Source organism: Miscanthus floridulus, chromosome 8 (assembly GCF_019320115.1).
Source record: "Miscanthus floridulus cultivar M001 chromosome 8, ASM1932011v1, whole genome shotgun sequence".
NCBI lineage: Eukaryota > Viridiplantae > Streptophyta > Magnoliopsida > Poales > Poaceae > Miscanthus > Miscanthus floridulus.
In genome coordinates this window covers 77676600-77699806 of record NC_089587.1, presented here as the reverse complement: position 1 = coordinate 77699806, position 23207 = coordinate 77676600, and the positions used below count along the sequence as shown (strand labels likewise).

At 44.5% G+C, this 23207-nt stretch overlaps 2 protein-coding genes across 2 annotated transcripts; both read left to right on the top strand.

Annotated features, from left to right (window-relative positions):
- Nucleotides 1-11492: 11492 nt before the first annotated feature.
- On the top strand, nt 11493-16703 carry LOC136476763 (probable protein phosphatase 2C 66). The gene is made up of 5 exons (XM_066474710.1): nt 11493-11952; nt 14434-14805; nt 14914-15031; nt 15220-15443; nt 15608-16703. Exons 1-5 carry the CDS (start codon nt 11686-11688, stop codon nt 16172-16174), a joined length of 1548 nt encoding a protein of 515 aa, XP_066330807.1. The 5' UTR covers nt 11493-11685; the 3' UTR covers nt 16175-16703.
- A 1417-nt stretch (nt 16704-18120) lies between these two features.
- Nucleotides 18121-21827, top strand: LOC136476762 (uncharacterized). The gene is made up of 4 exons (XM_066474708.1): nt 18121-18421; nt 18579-18723; nt 19356-19517; nt 20565-21827. Exons 1-4 carry the CDS (start codon nt 18234-18236, stop codon nt 21690-21692), a joined length of 1623 nt encoding a protein of 540 aa, XP_066330805.1. The 5' UTR covers nt 18121-18233; the 3' UTR covers nt 21693-21827.
- The last annotated feature ends 1380 nt before the right edge of the window (nt 21828-23207 follow it).

Below are 23207 nucleotides of genomic sequence, written 5' to 3'. Positions count from 1 at the left end.
TCCAAGATCCTCGAAATCAGACTTCAGAGCTAAGAGTTATAGTCGTTCTAGCGTTGAACACTCTGTGATAGGACGCTGTGACCAGACACTGGTAGAGTCCGATCAGTTGTGACAAGATGTGTCCAGTCATGTCTGGAACCTCTCTAGAAGTGATCAAACTCTAGGAGAGTCAAGTCTGGTCATAGGAGAAAGTAGAGTTCGGTTAGTATGTAGCGGCGCGCTGAAACAAGAGAGTGAGTGGACCGAACACCGGGCGAGTCCAGTTACCATCGACAAGACACGTCCGGTCAATGTTTTTCATCTCTGGGAGCTCTCTGTTCATGATCAGACTCTGTGGTGAGCGAGTCTGGTTAGCTATCCAGTGAGTCTGGTCACAGGGTGTTGGGCGTGGGAGTGCACATGACTGGACCCTCAGCGGGTGAGTCTGGTCGCCCTCGGGTGCATCCGGTCGTCACTTAACGCGCGTGCGGGTAGCTACTAGCCATTGGGATCATGCGGCTGACTTCAAATGAGGAGGACATGTGTGGATGCATACTTGTGACTGGACCCTAGTATAGGCGAGTCTGGTCAGTTCAACAGGCGAGTCTGGTCAGTACGAAAAGTGCCCAGTGAAGGGGTACAATGGCTCTATTTGCTTAGGAGCTATAAAACCAAACACTAGCCGGCCTTGGGCTAGTTGTTGAGCACCCTTGAGCCTTGGTGGCTTGTGTAGGAGTGCTTGGGAGCCCTCTTACTCACGTGTGCTTGTAAGAGTATGAATTGATTGCGAGTAAGTGATTCTAGTGCGATTACATTGTAAGATTGCATCGAATGGCACTAGGTGTTCGAGTTACAAGCCAGTGGTGCTTGTTACTCTTGGAGGTTGCCACCTCCTAGATGGCATGGTGGCTTGTGGCTCTGTCGAAGTACGCAAGAAGATTGTGCGGTGCTCCGAAGAAGGATTGTGAGGGGTATTGTGCTCGCCCCACGGGGATCGCAAAGAGCAACTCTAGTAGAGCATGTCATTGAGATACCCTCACTTTTGGGGTAGGTTCTTGCGGAGCCCAACATGTGGGCTTAGCAGGGTGATGCCAATTAGCCACCAAACCACCAAGTGTGTGGTCGACACAATGGGAACTAGCGTGTTGGCAAACACGTGAACCTCAGGAGAAAAATCACTGTGTCATCCTTGTCTTCCTATTGGTTTGCATTCCCCTTTACACAAGCTTGTATTTACATTTATATATTGTGCTTGTGTAGTTGCTCTTGTAATTAGTTAGCCTATGTAGCTTGCTAGCTACCTTCTTGCTTGTGTAGCATAGAAGTAGCTCCCTTGCGTAACTAATTTGGCTTGTGTTGCCATTGTTAGTTACATTTCTTAGTTTGTGTAGCTAAGCAAATTGAGCTCTCTAATTTGGCTTGTGTAGCCTTGTTATTGAGCATTGCTAGTGAGCTTAGGAGCTTTATGCTTTTGCTACTAGCTTGTGTAGGAGCTCCCCGGTTCTTGAACTACTAGTGGCATAGGTTTGTGTGACCTTGCTTCTAGAATTAGTTAGGTGAGCTTTACCTAGCCCAACACCTTAGTTGCTTGTTTAGGATCTTTTTAAGGTGCTTGATAACATAGATAGAGGGGTGTAGTCTTGGCTAGACCCATATACTTAATTCCACATTTGTTTCGGTTAGTCAGCGTGTTTAATTTTACAAAGGACTATTCACCCCCCCTAGTCCGCCATCTCGACCCTATAGTAGCGTAGTATGCTTAACTTACCCAAGGCAGAAACATTGATCCTTGTCCTTATTTTGGAACATACTGGCTCTTACTCTTAGGCCCTTGTGCACAACAATATATCGCTGGATCACAAACCACGTTGGCCACCTAATGTGTCTTATGCACATTATAGCTGTAGAAAAAATCAAAGCAATTGCAAGTGAGAAGTGAAGATATTATAGTTCAAGTAATCATGTAGTGTGAAACTATAGATGCTATAGTAATCATGTAGTCTACACCAGACATACCTTTCATTATAGTCGTCATTGTCAAAATCATCAAATTCATCCCTAAGAAGCTCTTTGAAATACGTGTGTGCCTTATATTTGAGACTGAGGAGCATGAGCTAACACTATACCATAGCCCATCTTAAGTGTCCAAGTGTCGTTATAAGACATTTTAGCGACATATGATTGGTCAGTTATAAATCTATACCGACCCTTATATCTGTCATTGATATTGGCGTCGTTATAGATGTTTAACGACCAACCGTCAGATGCTATATAGTAGATATAACCTACCGACTATCTGACGCCTATTATAAACTTATAGCGACACACTGCTGAAAGGTCCTAATATGGCTAGAGAGGGCGTGAATAGCCTATTTAAAAGCTCTACAAAGCACTAGAGCAATTGATTAGTACAACAAACTGGCTTAATGCAATTTTGCTTAAGCTCTACAAGGGTTGCAAGCCTACCTATCCCAACAATTCTAGTTGCTATGTTCACTAGGCACACAATAAGCTAGGTCACTACTCACTAAGCTAGTGAAGCTCTCAAAGACTAGCTAAAGAGCCACACTAACCAAACTAACAAGCTCTTAAAGACTAACTACACTAAAGAGCTTGACAACTAGTTTGCAAGGAATGTAAAGGTGTGAGTAGGGTGATTATATCATCGTGTCGAGGAATGAACCAATCACAATATGAAGACAACCAATCACCAGGAGAAATCCAATCACACAAGAGACATAGATTTTTCTCTCGAGGTTCACGTGCTTGTCGGCACGCTAGTCCCCATTGTGTCGACCAACACTTGGTGGTTGGGCGGCTAAGAGGTGTTGCACGAACCTCATCCACATAATTAGGACACTACAAGAACCTACCCACAAGTGAGGTAGCTTAATGACATGCACAATCCAATAGAGACCTTTTGGCTCTTTGCTGGGAGAAGGTCAAGAACCCGCACAAGCAACCGATCGAGGCCGAAGACAATCACCAAATCCACTCAATAATCCTCCAATCATCGAGCTGTCTAGGTGTCGGCAAACACCAAGAGAAACAAGCTCACAACCAGCCCAAATCACCCAACTAGTGCCACAAGATGATGCAACTCAATGTAATGCACTAGAGGCTCACCAATCTCACTCAAATGATGAAATTAAGTGTGCAAGTGAGTGGATTGTGTTTGCTCAACTCCCAAAGGGTGTGCACAAGTGTAAGAGGTGCCAAGAAGTGACCAAGGCCAGCCACACCATCTATTTATAGCCACACAAGTAAATAGAGCCATTGTCTACGCGGGGGCACCGGACATGGCGGTGGCACACCGGCCCTAGGGTGGCGATGCCCCAATGGTCACTTCCCAATGGCTAGATGGTCACTGAACATGGCATGGCAGTGGCACCTCCCTAGGGGCGGCGGTGACCATCCCAGCCAAGTCCTCGAAAATGTAGTCTCTAGAAAAATAGGGCGTGCACCACCACGCCCATGGTGGCACCGGACACCTAGTGGCGGTACACCGCCGCACCCAAGGCGATGTACATTGGCATGTCCGGTGACCTCCCCGAACCTATTGCTCTTGGCCATGTCTAGGTGGGCACCACCATAGGGGTGGCGGTGCACTAGATAGAGGGTGGTGGTGCCACCTAGGCACCTCCACTAGCTCACCGAGTTGCAAACTTTGCCATGATTCGATCCACGTCAACTCGAGCTACTCCCCGCAAGCGATGCTAACTCTCAAAATGTTTTCTCAAAACATGTAAGAGCCAATTTAGCATTTCTCAAAACATTTTCAATAAATATTTTTGCTTGCTCTCCGAAGTGCACTAGGCCTAAATGCAATGCATGAAGTCCAACACCTAGTGGCACTAGATGACCGAATTGTCTAGTAAAGAACCCCTCTTAATAGTACAGGCCATCTACCCTAAACATGATCACACTCTCTATAGTGTCTTGATCACTAAAACAAAATCCCTATTTATACCTTTGCCTTGACCTTCATAGGGTTTTGTTTTTCTCTGTCTTCTTTTCCAAGTTGAGCACTTGATCATCATCACATGTGACCATCTCATCATTTCATGTGATCATCACCATCTCTTGAGTGCCACCATACTTCACACTTGGATTGCACCAACCTAGCTCATATCACAACTCATGACAAAGGTTAGTGGCCTAGGTTTCATCAATTATCCAAAACCAAACTAGGGCTTTCAACTGCCCGATGATAGATATTTATAGCAACCAACTGTCTAACTGCTAGGCATACAAAAAATTAACCATATAATATCATTTGTTTATATGTTAACCATACAAAGGACATTAACCATGTCAGACATTATACATACACTCATGAAACACATAAATGGGAACAAAGCTCACAATTGACAAAACATAGCTCATCATTTTCATTAAAACCATCAACATTTGTACTTGTACAATTTTTCACATGAAATAGTAAGGCAATAACCAAGTTAGCTCACTCGAGTACCTACACAACTATGGTTTGTACAGCTCACAACTCATATGTTTTGCTCACACAACAAAATCTTTTCGTCTTGATGAGGGAGAGTCATCATGAACGAAAATAGCCACCATGAGCACCTTGATCCTCTTGCTGACAATAAGGAGATAGCCTCATCAAACTGCCTACAAAGAATACATACTTGATGAGGAATAAAACTTACAAGTGCAAAGGTGTTATCTTTGAAAAAAATGCAAAGGTCTTTTGGCCAAGTTTAAGCTTCAACCTCATAAATATTATTTATTTGAAGATTGTCAACTTATTTGAAAGAAGACAGGAGCATATTGAGAGCCTAGACAGTCCTAGTACACTATCATGTATCCATAGTTGTTAATTAATTAAAGTAGGCATCTTCACCCATATGTGTAACATAACTCACCTCTACTATTAGTAGAAAGAGACACCACTTGTGGTTGCATTCATAGGACATGAAAAACTCCACATCAAGAAACAGGAATCGGGAGAGACAAGGATGGCTGACAAAGCCTAGGGCACATTATATACTTCTCAAATATATGGACCGCGTGTTGGGCCATCAGAGTAGGTAGGATCCCATTCTAGATGTAGCGACAGATTGTTAGACCCAAATAGTAGTTTTTAACGACCGACCATCAAACGGTAAAGCAAACTAGAAATATCGACCGACGTTTAGTTGGAAAAACTAGATATAACGACCAACCGTCCGTTAGAAATTTTTAACGTCCGACCTTCTAATGGTATTTTGATACTTTTAACGACCTCCATGCGACGTTAATTTTAGGCTGTGGTATTATAGGTAAAGAGCGTCTATATCTGGTGGTGGTGAAGGCTCAACGTTGTTTATATATGATGAGTTCTTGAAATATTTCCAGAAGAGAAACACCATTTTGGCAACCAAGTTCTCCTGGATCACAAGTGTTTATTAATATTAGTCACGGGGAGATCTTCTTGGCCAACCACAAGATATCTCTACTTTGTCTGTGTGGTTTAACAGAAAAAACGGGGTGCTATTGTAACACCCTCGGTGTTACACTGTATAGCTTTTTTGCTAAAACACTGCATAAGCATCATACTTGTGTGAAAATGAGTGAAGTATAGAGTATAAAGTAATGTACATAACTTGAAACGTTCATCGGCAACACGAAACAAATGTTACATTTCATGTCGCTTTATATTGTTTAGGGTTCTAAGTGATTTTTTATTGAACGAAAATGCTATAGAACGCTTATGCAAAACTTTGATAAAGTTCGTAGTACAAACTTTGTAGGTGATGGTGAAATACTCGTGGTCGAGAACAGGATTTGCTATCTAGTGTATCAAATGGCTTGGAAATCAAATTCGACGCGAATCCGATCGTGTTTTGGTTGAAGTTCCTAAGTCGAGAAACGCATCGACGAAGCAAAGTTCGGCAATTTTTGTAGAACGATCGGATTAGGTAGTGGCATGGTTTTAGGGTTTCCTCTAGTTGCCTAGTATACCAGCTAGAGCGTAAAATAGGTGGTGTAGTTACTGGATCATCGAGTTGGTTTTTGTAGCAACTTTAAAAAGCGTGCACGACACGGTTTCTACCTCCGGGCGCGATCACTGCCTCGGTTCGGCTTGGCACTGCTGCACTGGCCTGCCTAGCATGCACTGATGCACCGGCCACGTTGCCACTGCCACGCCTGTGCACGCACACCCGCGCGCATGGCCCCTACGCTGCTGGCCATGGCCTCCTACCACCACGCTCTAGCATGCAGCTCGCACCGCCGCTGCTGCCGTTGCCACGTCCTGGCTACCCACCCGCGCGCCTGCCACCACACTAGCCGTTCTTGCCACCATCCCCGTGCTGTAGGCCACGCTATCGTTGCTACGCTTAGCACGCCACGCACACACACACGCACATGCCATAGCGCACATCACGCCTAGCGGGCCCAGTCCCTCCACCACCATCGCATCACGCTACGATCCGGTCACGCTATGCCTCGGCCACCGCTGCCACATGGCTACTACTGCGGTTGACTTTCATAGCTGCACGCGTGAGCTTGCTCGCCTGCCTCTGCCAGTATGCCCATGCTTGATGCGATGCTACGCGGAAGCTCTCCTTGGCTAGCGCCGTCCACTACGACGCAAAGGACCGAGCATCCGTCGGCTTGCGTGTTAGGTCATGCGGACAGCCATCTAGAGCATGCCTCATAGTTCCCCACCACCCTATAGCCCATGTGTGATTGGTCATGGTGTGGACGACCATGTCACGCCACGGCAGCAACGAGACAAGCCTCACCTGTCCTCCCCTATCTCTGTTGTCGCCATGGCCGATGGGCCCGCTCTCTTCGATTCACCGTGGTGGAGGCACCGTAATCAAAATAGCCATGTCCTCAGCTCCGCTGAGTAGCCAGTCACCCACCCGACCCTACCTTGCTGCAAGTATCGCCGCACCGTGCCCATATTTAGAGCTGCCGCTCTACCGGGTCAATAAGACTAGGTTGTCATGCGTCGTCAGCAAGCCACTTATCTAGAGCAGCTCGTGGCAATTCCTTGCACCGCTAGCCTAGCCTCCGTCTGCTAATCACCCCACGCACCTCTGTCGAAGCTCTACCGCCGCCAAGCCTTCCCTAACACGGTCGTGCCATCGCCGTGCGCCGCTGCATTGTCCGTGCGCACGTGGCCAGCTCAGCTCAGGCCGTCTCTGATCGAACCACTGCCTCGATTGGTTCTATGGTGAGTCCCTTGAGCTCACTAGCTACCGCTTTTGCCTCGGCTTTGCTGTCACTCACTGGAACGCCACCGCCATGGTTGCAGGGTCTTCGCCACCGTGGTCCGACCTCATTGTAGCGTCCCGGCTCATGCTTCCTTCGCCCAGCGCTTCATGTTCACTCCTAGGTAAGTGTCGGTCCTGTAGTTAGGGCGAGGAAGGGTTGTGCTCGCCGACATAGCCGCCTGGTGCCAGCGCGCCGCGCCGATGCGCGCACAAGTGCCGAGGGACTCGGCCGTGGTAAAGAAGAAAGAAGGGAGGGTGCTAGATGCGAAAACAGTGACTCAACAAAATAGTGTTCGAGTAAGCTTCGTAAATAGAAAAGAAAATGAGGGTTCTTTAGCAAAAGTGCCAGCCGCTCGTGGGTCTCCCCGTGTTGGGTTGCTGTCGCGGGAACGGGCCGCCGTGAGGGGCGCGTTGGTGTGCGCGCGTAGGTCACAGTAGTGGGCCGAGCTGCGTCGCGAGTTGGGCCACGTAGTAGAATACGTTTTTCAATTTTCCAGTGAATTGCAAATGTTTATTCAATATAGTTTTTAGCTGCACTTTGATAAATTGTAGTAAATCTTGTAGATGTCTAAAAATAGTGAAACCAAGTTTGTTAGGTTCACAAAAATGACATCTATCTGTTAGTGTAGTTAGATTACAATTAGATGTGATAATGATGGGCTCATAAATCCAAATTAGAGAGCTTAGTGTTATGTAGATTAATATTTGTAGGAATTTTTGTGGTAAATTGGTGATAGCTATAGCTATGAAAATTTTATAGTAGGCTCACTAGATTATTATGTACTTGCTATAAATTTTGTAGCCCTAGAGTAAGTTGATAAATAGAGTAGCTATTATCCTTGTTTTATCATATATAGATTAAATCGGTATTAGGAGTAAGAATACCTTTAGTTGCTGTGATAATGTATGTCATGCTTCGTACTTGTTAGTGGTAACAGTAGGTAACTTAGTACCTTAGCCGGTAGCACTAGCTAGTAGTTAGACAGATGTATTTTTATTTTAAGAGTTGTTGTTGCCATATTACTAAGTATTGCATCATCATTTCATGCATGTAGATCACGAGTTAGTAGAGTTCGTGCCCGTGGACTAACAGGAGTATGAGGAAGTCATTGAGGAGTACGAGAAGGAGATCCTCGTGTAGGAGGGAGCCCCAGAGCCTTTTGGTGCTGACTTTGCTGGCCCGTCGCCTACCCAAGGCAATGCTCCGGTGCATAACCCCTATTTTTAACGATCACTGAATATATATATATGATGTGCATTTATGTTACAGGTATTTTATAGAAACTACATTCATAAATATATCTACCTATAAGTCATACTAGTTTAGGTCAAGTAGCTGCTATGCTCAGGATTTCGGTAGCATGAGTAACCTGCCGTTACTCACAATAGGTGATAATTATGATCACTCATGATAAAATGATGGAAAGGAAAATGGTGACCGGGCAGGGATATGGTTTGAGTACTGGTGGGTGTAAGGGTTGTGTCCTGTGGCCAACAGGGCATAGCTCGGTTACATTTTTTCCCTATCTATGTCGGTTAAGGATCGATCGTTGCAATGGGCGCTAGGCAAGTCACAGATCTATTATCCCGAGCACATACTTAGGTATGGGCACAGGGAAGGCTCGTTGCTCTCTTGTCGTGGATCCGGCTCTTTCCGGACCGACTAATTGGGGGCGGGGATGGTGGAGATCCTTGCACCGCACTGAGTTCGGGACTCAGGAGTGGGGGCTTGGAGTCCAAGTTTGGACGGAGACCTGGACACCCAGCACAGGATGATGATGGGTTAGTCCTGCTTGTGCCTGGGGTACAAGCGGGGCATGTGTTTTTGGGTACCCAGCTGGGGACATTGATTCGCGAATCGCCGTCGAGTCGGTACGGCTTGTCTTAACTCTAGCATCGTAGTAAGAACTGAAAAATGGAAGGTGATGAATGGAACTGATTGCTCAACTCATGCTTGAAAGTAGAACATGTGCTTACATAGACTGGCTAGCTAATGAATTAATATGGCTATTAATAATAACCTAAGGACTCACTATTAGTATTGCTTTCTGTAAAAAGGAAACCAGCAACCATAAAACCTATCATATTCCTTGGAGTCGGGACGTTATTCCCACTAGTCGGATAAGTTTTGCGAGTATTGTGTACTCAGGGTTTATTTACCCCTGTTGCAGGTAATGCATGAGAAGTATCTTTGTGTGGAGGATTCTTCTATTGGACTCAGACGGATCCTCGTCCTTTATCGCTAGATGTTTATTGTTAAATTCCGCTGTTTATTATTCCGCACTCTGACATTTGGTAATGTAATAATGTAATTTTTAAGAACTTCTAATGTATGAAATGGACAAGTATTGTAACTCGTTCTTATTATTGGATCTTTGGAAAAAAATGTGGATCTTTCAGGTTTTTCCTTGGGGTATGTCCGACGGATACCGCCCGCTGTAGCTTGCTTTCAGAGTGTTTAACGTCTAGTGGAAGACGAGCACTTTTGTAAACGCTTTATTTCGGACTGTTCTGCCAGAGCTATTGTCCACGCAATTTGTCCCACTGCACTTTGAGTGGCCAAGTCAACTCAAGCACCGCCACTTATTCCAAAGTTTGACAGACCACGTCTGAAACCTCAGCTGAACTGGATTTGGGCATGCCCACAGATTCATCAACACCTATAGCTTTCCTGACTTTTAAATAGCACATCTCACCGGTGCATTGACTTGGCTCCAGTTTCTGAACAAGGAAACAAAAAATACTACAGCAATAGTATCCATGGATATACACAGCTGTGTCCTGTCCCTGCAGGAAAGAGATAACTCCAATAAGAAGAGGGAAAGAGATTGCTGCTATAAAAAGAGGGAAAGAGATAGCTCATATAAAAAGGGAGAGAGAGAACTCCTACAGAAAGGGAAAGATATAACTATTTCTCTGAACTAAACAAGACAGATAGATATAACTAGTAGTATAAGTGTAGCCATCCCTGTGGCATCACTGTCCATGTAATGCGGATTTGTGAACAGTGCTATGGTGCTAAGCACCATGATAAACTATGGTTTGAAGGAGCACTATCAGTTAAAGTATTGCATGCACTTGTGCTGATAAGGACAAAGGGGCCCATAAGGTAATCACCTGTCTCCATGCTGACAAAAAGGCTATGACAAAGAGAGTACTATAAATGTATCCGCTGTGTTTGCTTAGCTTATAAATCGTACTTTTTCCAGTCAACAAATAATATTTTTCTCTCACAATAAATCAACCAACAGTACATTCAATCCTAAGTTATCAGCGAACCGGACATAGTGAGAAAATCTCAATCTAGAATCCAAAGAGGGCCAGAGATGTACCAAAAAGTTCCCCTTGTGTCAAAAGTGGTTTGAGAAAGATGAGTGGATTGGACTGCTGCTACTTCTGTTAGATAGGTGACCAATATAAAAAAAAATATTTTTTAGTTGTGCATAGAATGTTGAAAAATTATCAAGAAATGAGAGTATTTTCTGGATTATACTATGCGTTTTTAAGCGCAACTGCATTATATTTGGATTGAGTCACTGGCTCTATAATTTTCATGTAAGGACAATTATTTAGAAGTTCATCAGTAATACAGCAGTCAAAATCCAACGTGTACATCATGTGGTAGGTTGGATTAGTTCTATCAAATAGATCTGACTGTTAAACAGGATACTACTTCAGTTTTTAAGATTCTTTGTCACTTGCAAATACAATAAAGAAAGAGAAAAATGTGGTTTTGTACGGCTCTACCCATCAGTGTGTTTTAAGACGACAAGGGGCACCCTTTGTTGCCTTTTCCCATATTAATTAATTATTTCGGTTGCTAGTATTTGCATTGATTTACTGTTCCTTGCATATTGTACTGTTAATAAAACTTAAAATCACGATGCTATTCAAATGTACAGAGCCAAATTATACGATCCAAAACCAGGTTTGGATCAAAATAACTAGAAACCAACATAAAGTGTTTCACAACTTCCATTCTTCCAAAATAAGCATCATATATCTAAAAGTCTAAGAATGCATATAGCTTAGGAATACCGTTATACCGATGAATATGAATTAAAAAACATGTCTTTATTGAGACCGTCACCGTTATCACACATGGAAAAAAACATTGTAACTTCAAAGTGACCTTATCTTGGAGTAAAATTTTCCTCATTTCCCCAGTCATAGGATTCCATCACCCACAAGGATAGGAGAGCATCATCACGTGATAATGATAATCAATCAAATCAACACCCAACCAAACCCTAATTAAAAATCAAAATAACATTTTTTAAGCACAGACCTCGAAGTAACCAGACCATACAATCCAGATGATACAAAAACTCCACAAGACCTGCAAATTGCAAGCATCATCAAAACCCTACAGCCACATCACAGTTTGCAGCCAGCGGACACAACACAACAGTCAGGCAGCAGCAGCAGTTACCACCCCCACCCTGTACTCCACCGTGTTGCCTCCCTCCCATTGGCCGCCATGGGCTCCTGCCTATCCTCCGAGGCCCCCGCCGCCGGCGACGAGCCGGCAGCGTGGCGGAAGAGGCGCCGCGGGAGCCGGGAGGGCGCGGCCGGCGCCGGCGCCGGCGGTGGCAAGAAGCTGCCCGGAGGAGGGGGAGAGATGACGGAGGACGAGCTCGCGCGGGTCTCCGGGAGGATGTGCGGCAACGGCGCCAGCGCGGTGGCGTGCCTCCACACGCAGCAGGGGCGGAAGGGCACCAACCAGGACGCCATGGTCGTGTGGGAGGTGAGCTCGTAATCCGCCGCTTCTCTTGCCGGGTGGTGATTCGTTCCGGTGGGCTCTGAGTTCGGTCCGTTTGTGATCCTTGGTCCCCGAAACGCCGCTTTTTTCTCGGTTTTCCGCATGATTTTGATTGTCGAAAATGATCGCGGTTATACTCGTACAAAATCCAAAACGTTCTTTACCTGTTGAGGGTAATGGCTTCGTTGGGTTTTGGTTGGGGACATATTTGATATTCGGTTTCGTTTGATTTCGAGGGGGAGAAGCGTCTATGTAAAAATTTGTAATTTCTGAAGTTAGGAGGGGTTTAGCTTTAGGACGCAGAATATTAAAAACTCTTCTGTGAGCTGTTCTTTGCAGTGAATAGTGGATTCGGATCTGTAGCTGTTGTTCGAGTTCGAATATTTATTTTATGGTTTGGTTTTTATTCGCACCCTTTTACACCACGGACGGGACGGCTTTATTCCAAATGCACGGTGTTTCCTGTAGATTAATCGAGCTTTTTATCTGAAAGTGAAGTTTTCAGAGGAGTTGAAAATTACCTGCATAAATTCGTCTGATGGTTTCTCAAAAGCAAAAAAGAATCCATTTCTCAAAAAAGGAATGGTGGAAGGGAGCATGAGTGGTTGGGATATTGGAGCATTGTTCATTTACCGTCTTTGCTTTTGGTTCTAAACTTTGTTTGCAGTTTAGGCCAGGGGAGATTCTTTCCTGTGATCCTTTGGCTAGCTTTTGTACCTTCCTTTGTATTGATCTCTTTTTATTCGACGAATGGTATCATGTTGCTGCTTTCTTGAACCTGATGTGCTTGTGCTGTCAAGCAATTGGTTGGGCCTAAGTGTAGCTGTCTTATTCCATTTTTTAAGATCCGTCATAATCAATTCATCAATTTCTCTTTAGTTTCATTAGTAAGCAACTGGTAAGAAAAATCGATTCTATTACACATTAGGTTGTGAGCCTTATCTCATAAGTTGAGTATAGCAGTGAGAGAGCGTGAAATTGACCTATGGATGGCCTCACAATTTTTAGACCTAGCTAACGTATGTAAGGTTGCTATCTTGTGAGTATTAAAGAATATCTGTACACTTTAGTTTAGCACAAGCAATGTTTTCAGGTCGTCCGGTTAATCGTGATTAATCACGATTAGTTGTCCTGGTCGGTCCCTGGTGTTCGATTAGGAGGACCGACTCGATTAGCTCGACCAGAAAGGCTGGTTGTCCGATTAGTCGACGACTAATCACGATTAGTCGTCCGACTAGGACAGGGACAACCAGTTTGGTTACTCTGTTTTTGGGCCTGTTTAACTGGGCGGACATGTGGGACTTTTGAATGTCAATGTTTATGACTTTGTGTTGAACACTTTAGCTTATCTGTACTGAGTTAATTTGATTATGTAATATGCTGGCTGTGTGGCTGCTAAGGTCTGCTAAATGTTAGTTATTTTGCTACTGCAGCAGTGCTGCTGTTCAGGTGCGTCAAGATCAAGACTGCATTAGTGTCACCAGCTAAACACTAATGCAGTCTTGATGCTTGCTTTATTGTGTATACTATATAGTATATATAGAGGTATATATATATAGGTATATGTCCTGATATACATGGACGACTAGATGGACGACCAGGGTTGACGACTAATCGTGGTTAGTCTCCTGGTCGGTCCCATGGCGACCAGGTTCGACCAGACAACCTGAAAACATTGAGCACAAGTCAAAGAAGTAAAGGCAGCCTCTCTCTAAGTTGCATTGCGAATCATGTTCTTCAGGAGACAATAAAAAGACTTTATGCCTATAGATTCTCAGAATGGTGCTATCGATAGCTAATAATCAAGGCAAATAGGTACTTCCTTAATTAGAATGAGGTACTTCCTTTTCATTTCTTTTTTTAGTTTTGTTGGAACTTAGAATTGGGTGATGGGCTTTTGTTTCCATCATGAGGTTTCAGTTTTACTCTTCAATAAGATTTCTCATTTTTTGTTTTATGTATAATGCCCATTGTGTACCAGAGTTCATATTTTTCTATTGATCTTTGAACATTTTACATTATTCACGTGACAGTGTTGCAGATCGATTTGCCTGCTGATAGGATTTTTCTTAATGTAGTGTAGGAATATTTCATAGTTCAAAGATAGCCAGTTGCAGTGTGAAACAGGCCTACTCACTTTATATTATCGTGTGTCATCATTCCTAAGTTTGCTAGTTCTGTTCCATGGATGATTGGGTGTCCATGTGATAGTTTTTTTCCACCTTTTTCTTTGCTTAGCTACTGATTTTCTCCATAGTATTCTTTGTTGATGTTTTTCTTTTAATACTGCAACTAGTGGACAAATAAAATGCAACCAGCAGAGTCTGTTGAAACCCTGTCAATCAGCCTATCTACTTTTCGCTGACATTACTACCTGATTGGACTATTGGATACAAATTTATAGGGCAATAAATGCTATTACTTGACTATTGTATGAAATTGTTTTTTTTTTATTTGTCACTGCAGAGTTTTAATTCAAGTGACAGCATCTTCTGTGGTGTGTTTGATGGCCATGGGCCATACGGTCATTTTGTTGCCAAGAAAGTTAGAGATTCACTTCCTGTCAAGTTGCGCACACAATGGCAAACTAGTGCTAATGGGGGCTCTAGTCCTCATCAAAATGGAAGCATCTCTGAAAGTATCAACTCCGAAGAAACAGGTTCTATTGTTGATGATGAATGGGGTGATGGTGATGACACTGAAAAGCTTCCTGAGACGTTTCTTCCACTTAAGAAATCTTACCTAAAAGCTTTCAAATTGATGGACAAGGAACTCAAGCTGCATCCCACAGTTGACTGTTTCTGCAGTGGATCTACAGCAGTAACATTGGTGAAACAGGTGATTGATACTTCAAAACTTGCCTTGGCGTTTGCACATACTGAAGCTTTTGAGAAAAGTGGTAGAAGTACAACTAAATTACTGAAGAGCTGGACATGTTTTTGTTAGGGATTGGACCTTGTAATTGGAAATCTTGGGGACTCAAGAGCAATTATGGGGACAAGAGACGCCTCTAACAATCTAACTGCTCTGCAACTCACAGTTGATTTGAAGCCTAACCTTCCCAGTACGTTCAATTCTCATTTTGATCATTTCATTGGCCCTGAAGACCGTCGTAATCTGCATATTTGATATTTGTTTCCTTTCTGTCCTCGAGGTGCCTTTGATCGAACTATGATGCGAATAAGATGCTTGTCCAGATTGATGTTTCCTTTGGGTTGTCGAAATATTTAATCTTTATTTCTTCTTTTCAAGGGGAAGCTGCGAGGATACAACAATGTAAAGGACGAGTTTTTGCTCTTCAGGATGAGCCAGAAGTTGCCAGAGTATGGTTGCCAAATAACGACTCTCCTGGATTGGCAATGGCAAGAGCTTTCGGAGACTTCTGCCTTAAAGATTATGGTTTAATATCTGTTCCAGAGATATCGTATCGCCGTCTTACCGAAAAGGATGAATTTATAATACTAGCCACCGATGGGGTATGCTAATCATCTTAGATTCTTAAAATACTGCTCGATCTAGGAACTCACCAGCCAATACATCATGTCTTTAATTTGCAGTCCCTGCTTGGAGTAGCTATCTTTTTAGCACCTTCACAGATCTGCATCAACTTTCTCATAATCGTAAAGCTCAATGCATGTAGGTATGGGACGTTCTATCAAATAAGGAGGCTGTTGACATTGTAGCATCAGCCCCATCTCAGGCAACGGCAGCCAGGGCTCTTGTTGACTGTGCTGTCAGATCGTGGAGGTTGAAGTTCCCAACATCCAAGAGTGATGACTGTGCTGTTGTCTGCTTATTCTTGGATCATGAGAAGTCAGCTGACTCGGTTCAAGAGAGTGAACCCAGTGTGGAGACAGCAGAACCCACCGGGGAGGAGGTTTCCACACAGGATGCCAGTGCAGAGGTCGATGAAGAGATTGCAGATGCTAGTGTACATGTATCCAGTGCAGAGCACAGTGCGGAGGCCACATTGCAACACTCCACCACATTAAGGGAGGTCGATGAGATTGTACCGGTCGACGAACCGCCCATCTTGAAGGAGTCTGAAAGGTGCGGGTCTGCTCGCAGCCTGGCAGATTGCATATCGACAAACGAGGAAGAGGAATGGTCCGCGCTTGAAGGCGTGACGCGGGTGAATTCCCTCCTGAACCTCCCCAGAATACTGTCTGGCGACAAGAGATCGACCAGCTGGAGGAAGCGGCGGTGAGGAAGCTCCCCTAGAATTCTTCACCGAGTTGAGGTGGGGGTTCTTGCAGAGGCGCGGCTCAACCCAGTACTGGCATTTTTCGGCCAGGCGCGTGTAAAATCCTTCGGTCTCAGGGAATTCGTTCTAGCTGATTTTTAGGCTTCCTCAGATTGTTTTGACGGCAGGCATGGGCGTTCCAGATTGTTTGTTCATTATTGTGCCTTTTGCCAGGAAGGTGTTCCATGCTTGGGCTTCTCTGTGTCCGTTTGTGCATAAGAAAGTTTTTGTTCTGTGAGAAGCTTCTTTTGTAGAACATGCAGTACCTCCTGACGTTGGATGGGATGCTCGCCTGCCGCCCGAGACTATTAAAAGTTTTAAACAAAGACAAATCCAGTACTATATTTGTATTATTAGGTCACCATTTTGTTCATCTTATTTAGTTTATAGTTTGCCTGTGAAATGCGGATTATTCTCAAGACATTGTTTTTGCAGTCAGTCTTGATTGTTGTATCATCGTCTTCGAATTTTAAGGGCGTTTATATATCACATAAAAAGGAAATGGGCTTTAGCTCTCAAATGTTCTTAGAGAAAAGCCCAATTACAGATGGGCCAATAGAAAGATAGGTGTGCTTGTTCGGCCCAATAACCATAGCAGCCGGCCCGAGACAACCAGCTATGTAACCACAACCAACCCTGAAACAAGTGCTTTAGAGCCACTCCAGCATTCCTCTACTTAAACACTCATCTTATTTTTGACTATTCAGAGCTAAAAACTGCACTTCAATAGGGCCCTCACTAGGGTTCTCAAAATTGAGAGGGCTTCAAACCACCCTCCCACCCCTCATTCCTAGAGGCCCTGGACCAAACTCTCGAATCATCCTTTTTGGTAGTTTCGGTTTGCACGCTTCCTTCTCCCGTCTGCGTGCCGCCCCGCTTCCCCTATCAGTTCACGCGCGTCACCTCGCTTTCCTCGAGCAAGCAAACAATGTGGCAACCCTGACGCCACCCATCCTCATCTACGCGTCGCCCGAGTAGGCCGACGGTAGAGAGGTTGCGCCCCCCAACTCCTTCCCCTCCCCATCGACATCCCAGGCGATGACTCTCCCCGTCGGAGCCTCTCCTTGGTTGTGCCTCTCCCATTCGGAGTTGCAAGGCATATCCCTTCATGTCGGAATCCTTTTCGCCTGCTGCTAGCATGGCCGTGTTCGCCAATGGAGAGAAGATACAACAAGAAGAAGAAGATATGAAAGAGGATGACAAGTGGGTTATATGTGTTATTCTTTATTAGAATGAATTTGAGGACACTATTTTGTGAGATCCTACCGGAGTGCAGTGAAACAGGGCCCTCAAAAGTAGAGAGAGCTCTCAAGTAAAAAGTGAGAGCCGTGTTTTGTGGGCTATTGCTGGAGTTGCTCTTAGATCCCTCAAATATTAAAAAAAAGAAAAGGAAAAAACATGTAGCATGTTCACTGCAGTTGCCGCTGCAACTTATGAACTTCAGATACTGTAGAAGACTGTTGTGTTGTGACGGTATCCACTACGGCTTCTAGCTACATTGATCATGCTCTGAATAAAGCTCATATATAAAACTGGATTTTGATCCTTCTCTAGTGTTAATCATTTTGTTCTTGCACTCCGGGCAGACTTGTACGGTAGTTTTATTTAATGTGGCGTTACATTATTCACGGTGAAATTGACTTATACTCTTAGTAGGTGTGAAAACAACTAAACAAGCGGTTTTCAAAGTTTGGGGTGGGCAAAAAATCGGTTTTGGTGGGACTTTGTGAATAGCTGTTGCGGATCAAAAGAATTTTTGCCCCCCAAAACCTTTTCACCTAGGATACGTTTTCTTTCGTGGAAGGCGTATACTTGTATGAGGTGAGGTGGTGGGTCGGGCCCCACACAAAAACAAGTCGTGGCCTACCGTCCCGATCTCAATTCTCACCTTCTCTTCTCGCTACCGCGTCGTCTCGTCTCGTCTCCCTCGTTCCGGTCGCCAGGGAGGAAGGAGGGAGGCCAGCCCGCCGCTAGGGTTAGGGTTAGGGTTTCCAGTGGGAGGGGCAGAGGCGGGGCACCAGCCATGGCGCTCAAGTTCCTGAACAAGAAGGGGTGGCACACGGGGTCCCTCCGCAACATCGAGCGGGTATGGAAGGCGGAGCAGGCGGAGGAGGCGGAGAGCCGCAAGACGGAGGAGCTCAAGAAGCAGGTCGCCGCCGAGAAGGAGAAGGCCGAGTTCCGGGCCATGCAGGAGCGCGCCGGCCTCAGGCCGTAAGTGATTTTTTTTTTCCTTTCATCCTTCTCTCTTTCGTTCGGTTGGATCTGATAGGGCGGTCGGTACGTCCGGCTAGGGTTTCGCTTCGATTCGATGGGGTTCGGGCCATTTCTGGCTTCGTCTGATGTGCTAATCGCGCGATGGCTGGTACAGGGCGCAGGAGAGGCTGGACTTCCTCTACGAGTCGGGGTTGGCCGTCGGCAAGAGCTCCGAAGGGTTCCAGGCGCTGCAACAATCTGCACCGGGGGCATCTGCTGCGTCCACTTCTGCACAGGCGAGTGCGGCTGATTCTTCCAAGGTACTTATTCCTGCCTCAACATTGATTGTAGTTCATCTGCGTGTGCGGATCAGCTGAATTCAGTGTAATTCAAAGCGGGAACAGATAAAGTGTGTTCTTGCCAATGATATATTGAGTAAGAAACATCAAGATAAATAAGAGTAATGCCTGATTATTGCTGTCGGATGGTGGTTGTGGTAGAATATTGTTAGCTTATTTCATACTATATTGCATGTTATGCGCACTCAGAACGATTTATTTTGCGTCTGTAGTATTTAAGTCTTTTAAGAAAATATCATGGAATATGTTGATGCTGACATATATGCTGTTTTAGTAGTGTTTTTGTTGCATTGCATCACTTCTTTTATTAAACATATCTACAGAATTAAGTGATAGAGATGCAGCACAGATGTGGCCTCCTAGTAGTGAATCCTTGAACTGAACACTGGGTTACATTCACTAAACTTGCATGCTAACAACAGTTATTTGTGTTAAGCAACATGAGCATGGTTTCAAGGTTTCACTCAGTTTCTTGTTTAAACTTGATTTTTACCTTGAGTTACACTTCTACTGATTTCCTGTTTTTGAATTGCTATCATGGTGAAAATATGATCTAATAGTCACATTTCTTCATTTTCCTTTGCACGTTTCAGGCAGCTACACCAGGAGCTTTATTTGAGGATAAACCCCAATCTGCAAATGATACATGGAGAAAGCTCCACTCTGATCCTCTACTCCTAATAAGGCAGCGGGAGCAGGATGCAATTGCAAGGATTAAAAACAATCCAATCAAGATGGCCGAGATAAAGAAAACTGTAAGTTCTCCTTTCCTTTTATAATGTGGAATCTTTGAGTAGCTTAACTAGAGTCAAACTTGTTGACAGATGGTTTGCAATTGTTGGTTTGGGATCACAAGTTCATAAATAAGTTTCCAGAAAACAATCGTAGTAACCTTTGATAGGTGAGATTTGTTGAATGCAAGGGAGGCGGAGGATACTATATTGGTTTGTCAAGAAGTTGGATACCCAAAGCCTTTTTTTTTTACAAGTAACTAGTAATCGTTTTTTTTATTAAAAAAAAACCCTCAAATTTCTAACTTTGTGAAAATAAATTTTAGTTATTCGCAAATTACTTGGCAGTAGACACATGTTTGAGTGTAGGAGTCGGCCTTGGGTTCGGGTGCATGATTCAGCAAACTCGAAAATAGGACTAGAGGATTTCTAGCACATATGTATTTTTTTTTAAAAAATCTGTAAAGTCAATTTAAATCTTTTGGGGCAGAGCAGGCAGCTAATTAACAACATAACACAGAACAAGTAACTGATTCCATTTCTTCCCATTGCTCTCTTGGTGGGTGCAGCCTCTTTGCACCTCTGGTTAGCAAAATGAGTTGCCTGTGCCTGCCTCATCTCTCCAGTGCCCTTCTCGTATGCTGGCTCTTTCCTAGGCTCTCTGCTTGAACTTGCCAGAGACAAATCTGGTGCATGTCCACGCGGGGATACGAAATGTTACAGCAAACAAATTTTGGACTCGCAAGTCCATATAACACTGATCCAAGTAACATTTGTGTGGTTTGCTGAATTTGGTTTTAGGGAATCTGCTTTTTGAAGGGCGGGCCTGGTGCAAGCGGTAGAGTCTTACCGCCTGTGACCGGAAGGTCCTGGGTTCGAGTCGCGGTCTCCTCGCATTGCACAGGCGAGGGTAAGGCTTGCCACTGACACCCTTCCCCAGATCCCGCATAGAGCGGGAGCTCTCTGCACTGGGTACACCCTAGGGAATCTGCTTTTTGTAAAGCTCAGCATCCATTCTTAAAGCATTTTCATTTTGAACACGCTCCCTGACACAATCTTGCTCTTGTGTAGGTTGAAGCTGAGAAAAAGCAAAAAGAAGAGAAGAAAGAGAAGAAAAAGCACAAGAAGCATCGCCACCATAAGTCAAATAGTAAGAGGCATCACTCAGATGAGAATTTGGATTCAGATGAAATAAGTGATGGCAAGGATGAGAGAAGGAAGAGAGCTCATTCTTCTCTTGACCATAAGAAAGAAGAGAACAGGTCCAGGCATAAGAAGCAGCACAGAGAAGATTCATCAGATTCAGACAATGATGAACCACAGAGAAGAAAGCACGATGTATCAGAAGACGATGAACCGAGGAGAAGACGACATGACGAGGATGAACCAAGGAGAAGACGTCAGGATGATGGTGAACCAAGAAGACGACTGCAGGACGACAATGAACCAAGGAGAAGACAGCAGGACGGCGATGAACCAAGGGGAAGACGGCAGGACGACGGTGAACCAAGGAGTAGACGGCAGGACAACGATGAACCAAGGAGAAGATGGCAGGACGACGATGAACCAAGGGGAAGACGGCAAGACGATGATGAACCAAGAGGAAGATGGCAGGATGATGAGAAACCAAGGGAAAGAAGCTATGTTGACCGTCCAAGATATGATCGCTCTGATGCTGATGATAGGAAAAGGAGACATCATTCACCTCCAGACCGCCATCATGCAAACTCAAAGCATGATGGTCCAGACTCTAGGCCCAAAAGAGTGGGTGATGGCCACAAAACTGGGAATTCCACTTCTGAACACCGTTCCCGCTCTGAACAAAGCTCTGGCGAGCAGACGAGGCAAGAAAGCGGACATGGCAGGAACAATGGTCCGTCATTCAACCGTCAACGGGGTGGTGTCCACCATATGTCAGAAGAGGAGAGGTTAGCTCGGGTGCGCCAGATGGAGGCTGATGCTGAGGTCCATGAGGAGCAGAGGTGGAAGAGGCTCAAGAAAGCTGCTGACGATGATGCTAAAGAGGCAGCAACTGTGAATGCGAACCAGTTCAAAGGGAAGAACTTCTTGGAAGATGAAAAGAAGAGCATATTTGGAACAGATAAGGGTGGCAGTGCCACAATTGAAGAGAGCATCAGGCGCCGCGCTTTTTACTCGCAGGGTGGCCGTGATGCCGAGGGCAATGCCTTCAGGCGGTGAATTTCCTGCTGTACTGTTTTGTTGTTTGCTTGACTCGTCTTGCCGTCAAAGTATTGTACGTGAAAAGTCGAGAGCTATGTAAAACAGCTGTCTTCTTTCAGTAACAGCAATTTTATCTACAATTTTGATACAGAATTTGGCTTAAACCGCCCATAAGAATGATTGCCTCAGATTTGATATTGCTGACGTTCTTCAGGGTTGGCACTGTAAAAAAAAATCTTATATACGGGCGGAGTATATGGGTAAATCTCCGCCTTTTCATTGACGGGCCAACATTCCGGGACCCCGTGACGTGGACATGGAAATTAATTTTGGTTCAGCTCGTTGAACTCGGTTTGAAAGCTCCTTTTGCTTCAGTCCACTCCTGAAGTCCTATATACATCCCTCTGTAATGGCTATCCCAATCTTTGCATTTCTCCCTTTTTCACTTTTATATGTTTCATAGCGCCTATAATCTTTTAGTTCTAAAAAAACTACTACGTCTGTTCTAGTTGCAGATCATTTTGTCAAGTAGGCACAAAAGTTCCATCTTCTTTTCTTAGACAGAATTGCTTTGCGTGTGCGCATTACATTTACATCATTAAACACTCGTACATTTGAAAAAATAGATGAAACATTCGGGACATATGCTTGCAACATATGTGTGAAACATATGCAACATCCAGATAAATAATTGTAATATAAAAAAACACTTACTGTAACATAAGACTGAAATATTTAGAACATAATGTTTGCAACATGTGTGAAAACATATGCAACATCCAAATAAAAAAAGATTGCAACATGCGTCTGGAAACAGATGAAATATTTTGAACAAATGCTTCCAACATGCTTCTGAACCACTTGCAACATTTGCAACATCCCCTGGTCTACTTTTGCAACATCCATAAGAAACAACTGCAACATACCTTTGAAATGACTGAAACACCTGAAACATATATTTGCAACATAGGGGACGAAAAGCCTAGGCCGGTCGATTCCAGCCGGCGAGGTCGGAGCCGGTGGCAACGGTGGGGGGATGGAGGGTGTGGAACGCCATGGTTGCTAGCGTGGGAGGAGCTCGGTCGCCGGGGTCACAGAGGGCGCCGCCGGGGGGGGGGGGGGGGGGGGGGGGGGCACCGCGCTGGGGTGAAGGAGAGCCTCTGAAAGCTCTAGTTTGGTTTTGGTTAATTGATGAAACCTTAAGTGCTAACCTAGTTTATCAAGATGATTATGAGATAGGTAGCACTACTTCAAGTGATGAAGCAATGGTGAACATCATGACAATGGTGATGGCATGGTGATGGTCAAATGTTTAAACTTGGAAAAGAAGAAAGAGAAAAACAAAAGGCTCAAGGCAAAGGTATAAAATGTAGGAGGCATTTTGTTTTTGTGATCAAGACATTTAGTGAGTGTGATCACATTTAGGATAGATAGTCGTACTATTAAGAGGAGTTAACTCGTATCGAAATACGGTTATCAAAGTGCCACTAGACGCTCTAATTCATTGCATATGCATTTAGGATCTAGTAGAGT

Coding starts and splice junctions, on each gene's coding strand:
- LOC136476763 (XM_066474710.1), top strand. CDS start 11,686: ATGGGCTCCTGCCTATCCTCCGAGGCCCCCGCCGCCGGCGACGAGCCG. Junction 14,806..14,913: donor CAGTAACATTGGTGAAACAG/GTGATTGATACT, acceptor TGTTTTTGTTAG/GGATTGGACCTTGTAATTGG. Junction 15,032..15,219: donor TTTGAAGCCTAACCTTCCCA/GTACGTTCAATT, acceptor CTTCTTTTCAAG/GGGAAGCTGCGAGGATACAA.
- LOC136476762 (XM_066474708.1), top strand. CDS start 18,234: ATGGCGCTCAAGTTCCTGAACAAGAAGGGGTGGCACACGGGGTCCCTC. Junction 18,422..18,578: donor GAGCGCGCCGGCCTCAGGCC/GTAAGTGATTTT, acceptor TGGCTGGTACAG/GGCGCAGGAGAGGCTGGACT. Junction 18,724..19,355: donor GTGCGGCTGATTCTTCCAAG/GTACTTATTCCT, acceptor TGCACGTTTCAG/GCAGCTACACCAGGAGCTTT.